This window comes from Melospiza melodia, chromosome 12 (assembly GCF_035770615.1).
Source record: "Melospiza melodia melodia isolate bMelMel2 chromosome 12, bMelMel2.pri, whole genome shotgun sequence".
Lineage (NCBI taxonomy): Eukaryota > Metazoa > Chordata > Aves > Passeriformes > Passerellidae > Melospiza > Melospiza melodia.
This window is the reverse complement of record NC_086205.1, coordinates 16,146,218-16,162,631: the sequence shown is the minus strand read 5'-3', so window position 1 is coordinate 16,162,631 and position 16,414 is coordinate 16,146,218. Positions and strand designations below refer to the sequence as shown.

The 16,414-nt window shown below is 36.7% G+C and overlaps 1 protein-coding gene across 9 annotated transcripts in view; it reads left to right on the top strand.

The window, feature by feature from the left end:
- DLG1 (discs large MAGUK scaffold protein 1) overlaps positions 1 to 16,414 on the top strand; it is a 140,547-nt gene that overhangs the window by 10,755 nt on the left and 113,378 nt on the right. For all 9 annotated transcript variants that reach the window (XM_063166966.1, XM_063166957.1, XM_063166956.1 and 6 more), the window contains exon 3: positions 3,550 to 3,716. In XM_063166966.1, the coding sequence (XP_063023036.1) occupies positions 3,550 to 3,716 (167 nt within the window). The remainder of the gene's footprint in view (positions 1 to 3,549; positions 3,717 to 16,414) is intronic.

Genomic DNA, 16,414 nt, shown 5'->3' with positions numbered 1-16,414 from the left:
TATTTATGGAACATATGTAGCAGGTATTTATTGTGTGTTATATATAAAAATATTTTTAGAAATAGGTGTTAGCTCACTCAGTTGTCTGAAGCTAGGTAAAAGCCATGCAAGTTAGATGAGTCACCAATCATCTGGTCTTTAGATAGTTGGTGGTAGAGTTGGACAAGCTAAAACAAAGCCCTGGGCAGGCCAGGACAAGTGCAGAGACCTGGTTATTCAGTGAACACAAGGCCCATGGCCTGTTAGCAGCAATGCCTTGTATGTAGGGTTACACCATTCCCTTAAGAAATTGCTGTTATAGGTATCCCATCTTTCACTTGCAAAGTTGCAGTTACCAAAAGGTTCATGCATAAGTGAACACAATGAAATTTTACTGATCTTAAGTTATCCTGATTACAAGTGCTCCCCCCTGAATCTATAGCAAAAAGTAGCAGACACTGCACACAGCTGTACAAATGATAAGCAGAGGCCTTATGTTTGATTTCTAAGGAGCAGGGAAGAAATTGATCTTAGAGTGGTGTCATGTTGCTGGTTGGAATCCTTGTCCTTGGAGGAAATTCTTTAGACAGAATTGATGTAGTCTCTTGAAATGCCCTCAAATATACTTTAGAAAAGAAAAGGATTTGGTTTTGCAGTTATGCTGTTCTTTTAATTACTGTGTTGTGGTTTTTTTGTGAAGCTGGATCTCCCTTGTAAAGTGGATTTGGGTTTCAGTTTGTATTTGGCAGATACCTCTTGTTTGCTTTAAAAGTGAGCAGTTTTAGCTTCTGGTGTATCATGTTACTGGTGAACAAGCCTGTTCAAAGAACAAAACTAAGATGAGTGGAGAATATGAGAAGGGGTGAAAATACAGCAGCACATTTCTTTTAGAATGAAAAACCCCAGTTTGTCACCATTCCTTCGCTTTTCACACTACTAATAGGCTAAGAAATATAATTTTCCTTTGTGTAGGAGTTCTCCATTGCAGAACTGGTGGTCTGTCACTTGCTTTGTACAGGCTTTTATTCTTTTTGCTGCCAAACATATTTCTGATTTGGCTATTAAATGTGATTTTACTTGTAGGCAGACCAAATTCCAGGATGGTTTTCTCTGTTGCCTACCATTCATCACTTTTTGTCATTTTTGGCTTCCTAAAACTCTGTGCTCCTCTTTTTCAATGCTCCTTTTAATGTTCCCCTCTAGTGTCTAAATGTTCCCCATCTGTGTTTCCTTTTAGTGTTGTGTGATACCTGGTTTGAATCAGTTCTCTGTAACTTAGTTTGAGATATAATCTCTGGTGGAATTAATATGTAAGAAAAATGCTGTAATATAAAAATAGCACAGCCAACTTGAAGAGGGAATCTGACCATAAATACAATTAAAACTTAGTGTTTTACTACCTGCTATTTGTAATAATCAGAAAAATGTTAGAACTTGTCATGTGCTAATGCATTCTCACATCATTAACGTGTGTTCAGTACATATTCAAGTGTGTTGAAATATTTTGGTGAGCTGATATATAGCTGTAGACAATAGGAAGGGATTTTAAGGTTTAATTTTGTACAGACTAGGCTTTATAGACTGTAACTGTCAGGTTTTATTCTTGTGGACATAATCTGTTCAGGGTTCATAGGTGGCTTGCCTATACTTGTACATACTTAATGTTTGCATTCTGAGTAGTAAAAATAGAAACTTTTTTTTAGAAGGTAGATATTATCATAATGACACCAAGTTTCTAGAAACTTTGTGGATTTGGAGCAACTCCAGGATAAACATAAACTAATCCCCTCATTAAGTGGTGCATATTATGTCTTGCCATCATTCAATAGCAAATCTATTGTGGTGTCCTCCGTGGAGAAGTGGAGGTGAGGTATGGGAAATGCTGTGCTTTTTGAAATGAGAGTTGTGCAGGAGGAATAAATGGCTACCTCCTCTGGCAGGGACTTAAAAGAGTAGTAGCAGAATTGAAAATCAGTGTCCTAGATTTCTGTTGCAAAACAGTTGCACAAATAACCCCTTCCCATAAATAATGTAGTGATCTTCCTGGCTTGGTTGCTGTGGATTGCAGCTGTAGAATCAACTTAAACCACTGCCTATTTTAATACACAAAGTACTCTCTGTCGGGGGGGGGAAATCTTTACTGGGTGTGCTTGATTGATGTATTGATGTTAATGCAGCTACAAGACAAATTTGCAACTGAGGGAGCTAATGTGAAAGATAGATTTAAAGGCAATTTGTATCTCTTAGGCTGTTTTGCTCCTGTATATCTAGGTCACTTAATGTCTTCTGCAGCCCTCGCTGCTTGCTCTTCCAATCAGCAGCTCTAAGAGCAAGTATAACTTTAAAAATTAATGTAAGCTGTTGGGAGGAATTTGACTCTTGCTCAGAGGAAAGATACAAATGGAATTTGAGAATTTCAGTTTTCTGAACTGGTAGAGAGCAGAAGTGCAGTGTCTATAAGAAGACATAAGACTGGAATCTTATGTGCCAGTTACAACTCTTAGTTGTGTAGTCTTTCTTTTGTGGGGTGGCTCCATAAAGGAATTGGTTATGGTGCCTCTGTTACTGACTCTGGGCTGTTGCTGGAAAGCTACAAAACTGCAGCTTAGACTCCTTACTCGTGGCTGGGTCTTATTTCCTTTGGCTTACTGTGCTTGTGTGTTTATCTTCTATGAAATTGGTGTGATTAAAAATCAGGAATTTGCAAATCTGTTTAGCAGACTTTTACTTTGAATAAGAGACTAAAAGCTTTACAGGACAACTTCTTGCCCTTCCCTTAGCCAATACCTTTTCTGATTTTGTTTTTTTTTTTTTTTTTTAATGCATGTGTTTATGGATGTGATTGCAGTTGTGGTAGCAACTTTGATACACCTATACTTCATAGGAACACCTTTGGTGCTTCTTTATAGTGTGTTATTTTTATTGATGCCTCATGGAGTGAGTAGGATGTCAATAAACAATATAATACAGCCAAATTTTTGTTTCCCAGAAGTTTCCAGCTGAGTCTTCAGGGTTATAGAGGAAGCTGTTAAGTAGTTCATACTGTGACTGGTAATTCATACTGTTAAGTTTCATCCTATTTCTGGTACTTAGACTGAAAAAGCAGATGATGACCTATCCTAATCAATTTTCCCTTTCCTAACTTCTTGCAGCCTCTCTCTCTCTTGCTGATTTCATCAGTATACTTCTATTTCTGTGGCCATTTAATTGAAACAAAATAGACCTTCTAATATTGCCCTTGAACCGTAGATTTCAGCTAACCAAAGGCTATATTAGTTGAAATTATGTATACCAGAACTTGAAACATAGACATCCCTTCCACTATTCCACTGCAGTTACTTCGTGTGCTTCTGTTATTTCCTGAGCTCCTGGGGTCTGTGGCAGAAGCCCAGAGTGAGTGGGGACAGAGTGAGTTGTGTGTGCAGTGGGGGAGGTTCATGTGATGATCCCTATGAATTTACTCATGACAGATGAAGCCATTTCTCATTTGTTTTGCAAGAGGAAGATGTAGTTAAAATCAGAATGTTAGAGTAACTATCATGCCTAACCACAATTTTTTTACATGTTTAGATATTCAAGAATTTTATGAAGTGACCTTATTGGACAATCCAAAATGCATTGATCACTCTCAGCCATCTGAACCAATACAGCCTGTGAATACCTGGGACTTCTCCAGCCTTCCAAGCACAACAGTGACATCAGAAACATTGCCGAGCAGCCTTAGCCCCAGTGTAGAGGTATGAGATAGAAATCTGCTTTTCTTGTCGAGACTATTAGTTCAACATTGTTCTCTAAGTTTCCTTCATTTTATAAAATATTAATCTTCTAAGAAAATGTACATTAAGATCAATAGTCAAAAGGGATTTAATTATTGAAATGTTTAATAACATGTATGCATTTTGCTTAGTCAAAAATTTATAAACTCGTTTGTCAAATGTACCATTAAGTGACCATTAAATTGGATTTATGCTTTGATTTTGGAACCTTGCTGACAGGTTTAGTATGCTTCTACTTATCCATACTTGTGACTCTTGAGTCATTACTTCATTAATTATTTGGGAAATCTGAGGCTGTGTCTTCCTGATTTGTAACCTTTTCAGTCTGGTCATAAGAAGTTCTCTGTTGCTTCTTTATCTATGTTCTGGAAGGACTTTTTTTTTTTAAGTATATGCAACCAGTTGTCAGTAGTGAGTGGTGAGAAAACTGATCAGGAGAATGCACATTGATGTACATTTTTGACTAAAACAAAATCTCCCTGCTCAGTTTAAACTTAAAATATTCCTTGAATATTTTTGCATCAGAGCTATTATTTGTCCCCAGAGAGGTGAGCCTAGTTTGAAGTGTGCCCTGGAAAAAGTGCAGATTTCTCAGGAACTGAAGGCAGTGTGCTTTGTTGTTCCATTTTCATGAAATGATTGTAGAGCTCAGGAGGAGCACTGGGGGAGTTCAGCTGAAGGACTGGAGCCTGTAGGGAAGCTCAGGAACTTGCACTGCTCAGCAAGATAAAGGGGCTGAGGTGCCTTAATGAGTGAACCTTTATCAGGGGCTGTTGGGACTGTGGAAGAAGGTTCACTTAGCTGCAGATCATAAGTGTGTGATGTGCTAATGACTTTGTACAGCTAAAAGAAAATACTTGTGCTCATTCTAGCTTTTTTCAAATCTTGTTATTTTGAAGCTGGTATGAAATGCATCAGAAATGCTTTAAGGGAAACTGTAGATGAAATCCAAAACTCGTATTCTTTTGGAAAGTCAAAAATGGCCAGTGGATAAAAGGTCAGCCAAGCCAGGATCATGAGTTATATATTGCAAAGAAAGCCATTGAAATATCTTTACATGAAAAAACTGAGTAGCCTAGGTATACTGTATTTTTCAGGTTTGAAAGTAATTGAACACTGAGGAATTAAAATTCTAGTTGAACTTGCAATGTGGGAATAGATTATTTTCTTTGATTTTTTTGTGAATCTTATTATTAGATTCTTATAACAAGATTGTTATTAAAATTTAAATTGTATGTCTCTGTGGAATCTATTATTTGAAATGGCATAGAGAAGGCCACTGTCATCACAGTCACCTTAATGAATTGTCATGTTTGGAGAAAATGGGGTAATGCTAGGGTATATGAGAAATAGCATGGAAAAGGCAATTGAGATATTTGCCTGTATGCCATCATCTAAATCTAAGGCTTAGAGCTCTGGAATGTTCCTGCAGGTATGGTGGGAATGGCATCTCTTAGAAGCAGGAGGAAAAAGGAGCTGAAGACAGGAGGGCGGGCAAGGAGAGGCAAGGCTTATTTTGTCTACTGAGCTGTTTTAAAATAAGCTGGTTCTAATGTATTTCATGTCTGCATGTGCAGAGAACTTAATGAGGCAAATTGAGAGTCATTGCAGTTGCCCTTAGTCATGGTGGATGGATGAAGTTCCTGAAAATAGCAGATGGACAAATGCTCTATTTTAAAAACAGAATATATAAGAGTAAGCCGTGAGATGGGGATTTAGGTTTAACTGGTACAGAGAATGATTCTACAGTTTTTTGGTAGATCCTTGAAAGTCATGAATGAGCCAAATAATAGCTTGTCATCAAGAGTTATTGATGAAAGTTTTGTCAAACATTTTCTCTCTACTGTGGTAATAATTCTTGTGGTGGGAAAAAACCATAAATGTGATAAATTCTGACTTGAGTAGAATTTTTGACATGGTTTAAGAGGCTTTCTTTTGAGGTAATGTATCAGTTAATTTTTTTTCAAGAATGCATAGTAGTTTGGGTTATTAGTGAAAACATTCTGTTAAATTAGAAATTGAACCATGGGAAGAGAACAGTATGTTGCTACTTCACCAGCTAAGAGTTGAATGAAGCCTTGGGCAGTTGAAATAATTCATGAAGTAATTAATGTCCTACATTTTGGCTAAGCTAATGGAGCTTGAATAGTTAACAGCTGATTTCTCAGGAAAAGGTCTGGGTAATTTTAGAATCTTAAGGTGAGTCAGCCATGGCATGTTAATAGATGAAAAGAACACATTATTGACATAAGTATGGTATAAAACTTTTCTCTTCTACTTGGTCTGCATAAGGCTTTGCTGGAGATATTGTCAAATTTGAGGTACCATGGTGTGAGAAAGATGTTTAATTTCAGTGTTTAGAAGAGATTGACATGGAGGATCTGAAGACTGGAAAGAAGTGAAGATTGGGAAGGTTTAGTGCTCCTTGAAAGGATTGAACACTTAATTGGGAAAGAAGAGGTTTTCCTGTATTTATAGAATGTGAAAAATATTTTGCTTTTGTACAAGATGTGCTAGACTTAAACTATAGAAACAGACATACAAAAGCATTTCAAATATTTTCTTGAGCACCAGAATAGCATAGTACATGGCCAGTCTCCCTTATTGAGGGTCTTTTGAGGCAGCACAGTGGTCTTAAAGGGCTTAAATGTTTTGGGGGTTTTTTTTCATCCCTGTAATGCACCTAGAAACAGTGTAATGGAATTGAGGATTCATGTCCCTACCAAAATATTTTGTTATTAGTAAATATAGTCCAAATTCTAGCAGACTGGGCTTGAAGCACATATTTGTTGCTATGAGATTTGTCTTATGATGTTGCCACTGTATGGTGTTTTGTGCTCCCCTGTAGGAGAAACAGATTTCTGAAGTGGGGAATAGTGTGTGGTGTTAAATCCAGGCTTTGTGATTATTCACTCCCAGCCCCCTGCAGAAACTGTTTCAAGCCCTTTACAAATGTAGTGTTGTCCTTGGATCTTTCTCTGTTGTAGATGAAGGTGTAACTTAATTACAAAGTTGCATTTTTAGTGTTTTTCTCGTGATTAGTTGAACTGCCAGGAGCACAAGGCCTTGTCCTTGACACTGCACCAATGACAACAGCACATTATCATGGCACAGTCACTGATGCATTGAAAGGAGGAATTGCCTGATTTGGGAAAGCTCACCAGAGGTGTGAGTGTCTGTTCTCAGCTGCACTGTGTGCTTCTCCAGTCCAGTCTGGTGGCCATGCTGGTGTTAACTAACAGAACCTGATATGGTGTGGATTACTTTATTTTTCAAGTGGTCTGGACTTGAACATTAATGACAAAGTTGCCTGTCTTCCTTCATATTTTTTGTCTTGAGTATAATGTGAAAATCAGAGTTGTTTGACCTTCAGTATATGAAGGTCAGGTTTTAGATTTACTTCCAGTATTTAAAAACATAGCTGCGTGTATTGGTGTTGATCCCAGTTCATGTGGAACTGAAAGCAAGCTTTTCTCCCAGTCTCTGTCACTTACAGTAAATGTTACCTTGTATTTCATTAGTTAGAATACTGTCTCCATGTTAAGTTGGAAGGTGAACAAATTTGAAAAATGTTAGTTTGGTGTTGGTTTCATTTTCGTTTTTCTAGTATATCTGAATGTCTTCGTTTAGCTTTCGAATAAATATGAAAATTGTTACATAAGCATACGTATGTTTTTATCGACCTTAATTCTTTCTTCTTCAGCGACTGTTTTGTTTTTTTCTTTGTATGCCTCCTAGGCAATACTTTTTCCTCAATATTTCAAAATTTATTTAAAATTACAAGGAGAAATTCTTATGTATTCACAGTTTATATTCCACATACTTGCTATGTATATTATGTGAAAATTTATGCTTAATGCATTTCAGTTTCAGTTTTAATGCTTAATGCATTTCAGTTTCAGTAATGTTTTTTTAAGCTACTTAGGATATTAAAAAAAATTTATTTTATATTTGGTTTTAATAAACCCAAGGGCATAATAATTCCAGTACAGCATGTGTTTAATCGAGTGATTTGTTTTGCTTGCTGAAATTTACTAGAGACTGGGGGGACTTGGGCTTAGTATATTGGATTTTGTTCACAGCTAGCTTTTTTAAAATAAATTCTCACTTTTCAGACTTTCAAGGCTGCAGCCCAGTTCAGTGTTAGTTCATTAACCAGACACAAGCAGATTGTATGCACTTTGAGATTATTTTAAATCTATTCTGTGTTTTGCCAGGCTGGTGAGTCCACAAGTGATATGAATGGAATGGCTTTTTTCTTGCTCTGACATTGCTAGCCTTTGAAGTAATGTATTTCAACCCCATTTTCTTTTACCTTGCTGATATTGTTTTGCTGTAGTTACTGTGGGCCAAATGAATATTCTTCCAGCTGACCCTTCGATGGTGCATGTGAGAGTGGCTTGAGAGTGGGAATATAATGCCCCCCTAAAGAGATTAAGGATTGAATTACAAGAACTTTCTACACAGCTGACTTTGGGAATGACTTTTTAGCAATGTGTGCTTGTGTATATACATAGAATAGTGGTATACAAGCTTAGGTTGCCTCAGGACTTCACATGGCACGTAGCCTACTTCTGTTTTTCCCTTCCTGCTCCTGAATCCAAGACTGGAGTTTAAAATCCCCATAGGCTGAGTATTAGAGAAAGTTGGAACTACAGATTAGAAGTTTTCCTGCTCACAGCAATCTGTTTTCTTTTCCATGCTCTATATTTCTTGGAACATTATTTAACAGTTTTATTTGTTTCAGTCTCCGGTACAAAATGATGGGGGGAAAAAAAAACCACTAAAAAAAAAGAGAGAGAGTGATTCAAGACAGTGATAAAGCAGGAAAGGAATGTTAATCCTTTCAGTACTGGGAACTAGTTTAAAAAACCAAATGTATGCAATCTGAAAGCGACGAATAGTTCATCCTTTTCCTTGTGTACATTAAAGACCGAGCTCAAGTGTGCCTGGCAGGAGTGAACAAATGTGAAACACGATCTGGGCGCTGTGTGCGAGCCGAGCCGCGCCGGGAGCCGCTTGCTGTGATCTGTGGTGCCATCTGTAGGTGCGACACTGGTGTTCGACAAATACACGGCGAAACTCCAATCACTGGCAGAAATCTCTCACCTAATTGAGTAGTGTATTGCTAAGGAAATAGCCTTCTGGCGTTCTTTTTAAACTTTAAATCTGTAGGATCTGTTTTAGTATTTTAATTGTTTTAAACCAGAGAAGTTGTTTGCTGTTTAGCTTGGATTTAACAGTAGCCACAATAATTTGATTTTAGATGTTGGAAAAAAACCCACTGAACAATGTCTCCAAGGAGATTTTTTGCTTTAGGACATGGAACTCAATCTGGAGTCTCTTACGGTTGGATGAGGACACCTTTGTATTTAGTGAGTAATGGCTTCTGAAGGACTTTGGTCTGACCTGTGGTTTTCCCATCTATCTGCACATGCCTGTGTGTTTAGGGTCTGGCATGTAGAGACTGGCTAGCTCGCTCTCTTCTAGGGCCTTTTGCCAAATTTTTTCTCCATACAAAGAAAGCAAAAGAGGAAGTAAGGAAACAGCTGATATGTCTGCAATTTCAGCTAAAATTTGATGTCAAGGCAGAGTGGAAAGGAAACTCACTCAATGTCTTGCAATTACAAAATAGCTCAGTATCATCTATGAGGTGTGAAGGATTTTGACTAGCTAAGTCTTGAAAATCTTAAAAACTGGAAATGCAAAACTTTTCTGGTCAATCTGTTCCAATGCTTGACTATCCTTATGGTGAAAAAACTTCACCCTGTTTTTGATTGGAATTTCTCTTTCAATTCATTTGTAATTTCTAGGGGGTTTCCATCATGCAACATGTACCTGGCTTTGTCTTCTGACTAACCCCAGTGTAGGTACTGGAGGGCTGCTTTAGGTTCTGAACTCTTTATCCAAGCTGAAAAAAGCCCTGTACCCTCATCCTCTCTTTAAGGGTCAAGGCTTCCAAAAACCCTCTCACCATCTTAATGGCCTCCTGCAAAACTTGCTCCAGGTTATCAAAATCCTTGTATTGATGGAATGCAGTGTTCCATATGCCCTAATTAAAGTGTCAAGCAAAGGGAAATCATAGTTATATGTTACTACTGGCTGTGTTTCTTATTGCAGCTCCTGTTCACCTCCTTTGCTGTTAAGGCCTGCTGCAGGCTTGTGTTCGCTTTGCTCAGTATCTGTCAACATGAATATTTTGAAAATGGGTAAAATTAAACTAATCTAATTTTCACGTACAATATGGGAATTGTCTTTGTTTACAAAGCAACCACTAATGTCTTCATAACCTTTTAAAAATTGTGATAATTTTGTATAATTTCTTATAAGCTGATGTAGTCTGGAGGAAAGAATTTTGGATGTCTGGTTCCTAGTGCAGTGAAAAAAAATCTATCTTGAATCAGTAGCAGTTTGTATTCAGAATGCAATGGTACCTCAGGCAGTTTATCAGGATCTTAGTGGGAGTCTTGTAAGGACATACCTGCATATGTATAGTTCATTATTAAAGTGCAAGATGCTCTGGTTCTGTTTTTCTGTTTCTGAATTTTGACTCCAGTATCTTGCCTTCACTTTACAAAGTCATTCTTACCAGCTGTATTAACAAGCTGTTCCAGTGAAAATCCCTGATCTATTGGACTATGTTCAAATACCTTCTTTGCCTTAATATTTATAAAGACTCAATGCTGGTTAGCTTGCTGATATGCTATGTCTGCTCCTTGTTATTGCACTGGTCCTTTATGCCTGTATCTGTATGTGTCTATTTCCCCGTATTTATACCAATTCCTTCTCTGCACATGATGTGCATGTTTTATTTCAGCAGCTAGCATAGTCCTGGGTTACTCAGGAGCTTCATGGCTTTCTCTGTGTTAACTTTACAGTGAGGAAATGGTATTTGGCTTGCTATGTATTTTGCCTTCAATACTTGAAATCCAGACTCTTTGTACAAGGAAAAGAATGTAAGTCTTGAACCAAAGCTGAAAAAGTCTTCCAGGGGCAGGCTCCTGGTCAAAGTGAATTCAAAAGCAAATAAACGAAATCCAGATGCTCAGTTCAGGATGTATACACAAGCAATAAAACCCTGCTGTTTCCAAATGTCTCAATTTAGAAGTAGACAACTTAGAAATAGACAACTTAGAAATTTACTTTAAAAAATTCTGATTTTTTTAAATTCACTTTAAAAAAATCTAATTGTTTTTTATAAACTTGTAATAATTACATCTTGCAGCCAGATACAAAGACAGCTATATAAATCATGACATCTTATGCTTCTAGTGCTTTCTTTACTAAAGTAGCTGAGAAAATGCTTGCAGATATGATAGTGCTTGATCTTTACTGAATCTTTGATATGTCTCCTCAAATATGCTGAGGTTGAGCATTTGACATTCCCTTGTGAGGCTGAGCTGAGCCTGCTTCTCTGGTTACACCTGTGACAGCTCTGCTTTGTGTGGCTTCTCTCATAGAATCCAAGAGCAAATTAGCATTTAAATAACCACATGTACTTTTAGATTTGTGCATAGATGAAGAAATTATTTATCTGCAAAATCAGTATTTTCTGAAGCATTGTTCTCATTTGCATGATTTATTCCTATGCATAGTTTATCTGTGCATTAATTTTCCTTTATTTAGTTATCTGGTGGTTTTGTGATAGAATCTGCCACACTGGAAAAAGAATAAGCCCGTGAAGGCACAAAAACATGACTGCCAAACATAACCTTCATAAGTTAGAATAATAAGTAAGAATTCATAAGTAATTCAAGGAAAGAAAAACCCATCTCTTACCTTTGTGTGAGAAAGAGAATCATCCTTGGTTGTTTTTAATATTAATGCCATGAATAGTGGTGAATGGAAATGCATTTTTGCCTTCTGGCCAAGCTGTATAGAACAGTTGTTACTGGTTGTTACTGAGATCACTTGGAGCTGACAGGACAGAAAGATTTAATTTAATGAGAATGAATGACATTGAAGAAATCACAATGTTTCTCACAAATTCAGTAGAATAATAGTTAATTTAATGACTAACAGCACTATGTGAAAATGTCTTACTCTTCGGTGCATGAAAGGATGACTTCATGTATTTCATGACTGTGATTCAGGTTTTGGTGTGTTCTTTAATATCTTTCTGTTCCTTCTCACAATACAATTTAAAGGAAAGAAGGTTCTAAATTATTTTATGAAATTGTTTAATTGCAGTAATTTTGCTTCTGGATTTTTTACCTATATCTCATTTTGAAAATTGTTCTTCTTGTATCCAAAATTTACACATACTTGCTTATTCAAGGTGTTTTATTATGTTTTCAAGAAGCTGTATTATTTTTTTATATGAAAATGCCAAACCACCTGAATGCTTGAGTATTGGTCAATATTTTTTCAACGTTTTTTTTCTTCCATATATATAGTTTTTCCAGTGAAAAGACTGCAGAAACTGCTTTTGGGCTAGGAAATACTTGTTTATGCATAGCACTTTTATCTTTGTATGCTTATCTCTCTGTACACTGTATTTATGAAAACGTGTTTGCCACAAAATCTTTTGGTCTGCTGAAATGGATTTTTTTTCCCCCTGTGTGTGGCCATTGTTAGCTGAAGATGTTTTGGGTGTCTGTTCATGATGAGCAGCTTGATTACAGATCCTGAGCAAAGAAATGCCTTTTCCTCACCTCTCTGGTGAGGTCTCTTCTACATCTCAGTCTGCTTTGGAGCTGGAAGGAAATTACTTGCTTGCTATGACAGGACTAATGGGTCCTGGGTCTTGTTGGAAGGGGGGTGACAAGTGGGAGAGGAGAAAAATGGTATGATAATGTCCCTTAGTTCTAAAAGTGTCCCAAAGAAAGCAAGAGAACAAAAAATTGAGACTAAAAGTGATTGATTCTTGACATAAGCTAATTGTAGCCAGGAATAATCTGCAAAAGCGTAATCTTGTGCCAAGGTGGCTGAGAGAAATTTCAGTGGTGAGCAGGATTGTTAATCTTTGACCTTCATGGACAGAGCATGAGGGACAAGCCAAGTTTCCATGTGCTATTGGTGTTCCTAAAGCTGTTTGTGCAAGAAATGTGCATTTGGACTGACTGCATGTCTTGTATTAGTCATTGGAGATGTTTCTGGCCTACACACTGGACATGTGCCAAGTTACCTAAAAATGCCTTTCCTTAACTTTTTGGATACTTGCACTTTGTTAATTTCTCTGAACCTTATAGTCTTCCTAAAAGAGTACTTGGGAAATGCAAGAATTTCTTTGTGAGAGAGCTCATGTGCATTCAGCTATGAAGGTAATCCCTCCCTCCCTCCCTTTTCTGACACAGGAATGTTTCATCAGCCTAATTTGTTCTTTTTTGTTTTTTGAAGTTAGAACTTTTAGCCTTCTGTCTGGGTTCAGCCAGTTTCAGCAGTCTCTGATGCTTTGTAGCAGTGAGAATTTCACCTAGGTGGTCATAGCAGAAAATCTGCACATATTTTATAGACAGTATAAAAATGAGAAATATCTCTGGCTTGACGTGGACATACAAGGTAAAAATCATCATCTTAGTCTTTGAATGGTGTAAGATCTGTCCTAAAATTCCATTCAAGTTTGTCCTATAAAGATATCATCCACAAAAAAACCAAAATGTGTGATTTTGGCAAGATTAGTTTCGTTATATACCCCATTCATCCCCTCTAACAGCCCCCCCACACCACTTCTCCCAGTATGTACAGAAGAGCTGGGAGCCAAGTTGCAGAAAGTTTAAAGGGAGTGCTCTAGATACACAGTACATTCTAGAATTGTTTTGGTGCAAAATGCAGTCAGTTGTACATCTTGGGGTAAAAGCAGAACGATACAGATGAGATTTAATAGCTTGAAATTAGTCATTGAGTTTTTTCAATATACTTCATTGTGTTTGCAGCAAAGGTGTTAGTGGGGGACCTAATAGGACAAGACAGTGGGAGCTGAGTTTACAAGCTGCTTTCAATGCCTCTTGTGGGAAATTAATGTAATAAGGTCCTTACCAATGGATGGAACTGTCAGGTTAGTGTTTCAGAGTGCACAGGAGGTTGTTTTGTGCCCAAGAGTTAGACTTTTCCCAGCTGTGCTAATTAGGCACAGAAGACAATGCCTGCGCATTCAAACTTTGCTTTGTCACAGCATTACAGCCTTACAAAAGGAAATGAAATTCTAGGTTAATTCAAGGCTCAAAATAGCATTTCTCTTGCAATATGCATTACTCTTTCCTTGCCACTTTCTCCTCTCCCTGATCTACATGGAATATTCCATTCATTACTGCTTAGGAAATCAGTTATTTTGCAGTCTGCAAATGCTGAAATGACGTTAGGGGAGAAATACTTGTTTGCAACCAAAACTATTTTTGAACAAACGCTTCATTTTAGAAATCCCAGCCAGCTAAGAAAAACTGAATTGAGATTTTTTGCTGTAAAATAATTTTGTATTGCATTTCATCAAATGATTCCCTGTGATGCTCATGTGTTAGGTAATCCTGACAGAGGAGTATTTGAAATAGAATACGAAGAGGTACTTAACTGGTATGGAACAGGATTTGACATCTTTTGTGGAATATTTGCAAGGATACATTTAACTTTTTCAGACATAGATAACCAAAATAGGTTAAGAATTTTTCATGAAAGTTAAAGCATTTGTATTTTAGCCTGCTGCTTTTTCTCCACGGTGTTTCTACCTCTGAATGAATCCAAAGGGAAAGCTGGCACTCACTCAGCTGTTTTGACTATTAAATAAGTGTGCTTTTCCTCATTCTGTTGAGATGGTGTTTAGCTGTGACTGAATATAAACCTTTTAAATGTTTGGAAATATACCTGCTATGCTGAAAGGATGGATTGCTTATGCATTGTAACAACAAAGGTAAGACGATAAAGCTTTTGATTAATGCCTGCAATCTCGGAAGTTCTTATTGCATCTTTCTTCCAGTTTTTACTACCTGTAATGAAAATGCCTTGATGGTTTTCTACTGTTGATCTTTTTTAAACTTTAAACTGTACAGATCGTCAAAATAAATTCCATAGTTGTTGCTAAGAACAATCATAGATGTTAATGCTTTGAAGAACTAATTATGCACATATTGAAAAGTGTAGTAGAATGGGGTTTTTTTTTCCCTCATTCTGCAGTAAGGCACTCTTTTGTAAAAATCACTCTCTTTAAATGTGCTAAAATAGTAGTTTGCTTTTTACTCCAGAATAAGAAATTCCAAATGATGTTTTACATAACCTTTATCAGGACATGTTTAAAATAATCATCAAAGAGAAGAAGATGAATCTGGCAAGTCATGTTAGGGATGGATATATTTCAAGATGCTTTATTATTTTGACATCTTGCTACTTGGAGATGAAGACACCCAGATAACTTAGAGTCATTACTTCTGTGCTAGGATAAAGTTTTATGTAAGTTTGTTTTTAATGCAGTCCACTTGTAACTGCTAAAGATAAAATCTGATGCATAAATGTAATATATTAGTACTGTGCTTGTGAAATATGGGCTTGGTGAGTTTGGTGTTTTGGAGGCTTTTATTTTCCTTCAAGTAGTAAAATTGTTCTGTATTGCTCCCCTTTCCCTGGGTGTTGAGATAGCTGCTAGTTTATTTATTTATTTATTTTTTTTTTGACAAACTGATTTAACTTCTAGCATTCTTCCAGATAATTTGAAACCATAAAACTTGCTTATACAAACTTCTTCTCGAGAAGTAGAATAAAATTGAACATCTTTAAGAATATTAGGTGAATTTAATGATAGCTTTTACCAAAGAAAAGATGCCTTCCGGGTTTTTTGACACAAGGAAGCAAAGGCTGACTGGAATGAATGAAATTATCTTGTCTCTCACTAGCAAAGGAGTCTTTCTGGTGTCTGAACTGTCACAGTTCTTTTGGAAGTTAAATATACCCTTTAAAATCATGTTTGAATGATAGTAATTTCTGGCATTTTGATTTTATTTATTTTAGAATATTCTCTTTTGTACAGTGAGATTGGGATTGGATATTGATTGCTTCATTTCAGTTATATTGATATGTATCTTAATTTTACTGTACTTATTTTAAAAAAGGCAGAGCTACCATTTTTTAAAACTTTAGTTTTATTTTGTGCGTTTGCTCACCTTCACATATCTACTTGTCTAAGAGCAGAAAGACAATTTATATGGAAAGTTAAGCCAACAGAAAACATTCTGTGAAAAAGAGTTGTTTTTTAGTATGACTAGCTTAGCTCTGTGCTGCTAAGAAAGTATGACTGCTTACAGAAATGCTCACAGAAATGTTGCACAGGAGAGGGAGAGATCAGCTCTGCACAGCCCAGGCTTGCAGGGGTTAGACTCATGGTGCATTTCCACCTGGAGTTATCAGCACTTCATCCTTCCTGCCTGCTTCTTGTGAAGTTTTGACCTCATTTAACTAAATGCTGCTGTAGTACCTTGTAGCTTCAACTAAAGCAGTTTATTTAAAGTGGGGCTTAGAAAAGAGCTGTGTGCTTCCCTGTGTACCTGTGTGTATCTAATAGTTGCAGCCTAATAAAAACTACATTCCTTGGTTTTGTACATAAACTATATTTCAAATCTCAAGAAAAATCAATGCATGTAAGTAAGGCAATTTTGAAATCAGCATTAATGTAATGTATGATAGGATTAGTAAAAATGTTAAATGCTTCCCCTTTCTCTACCTTGAGTGGAGGCATA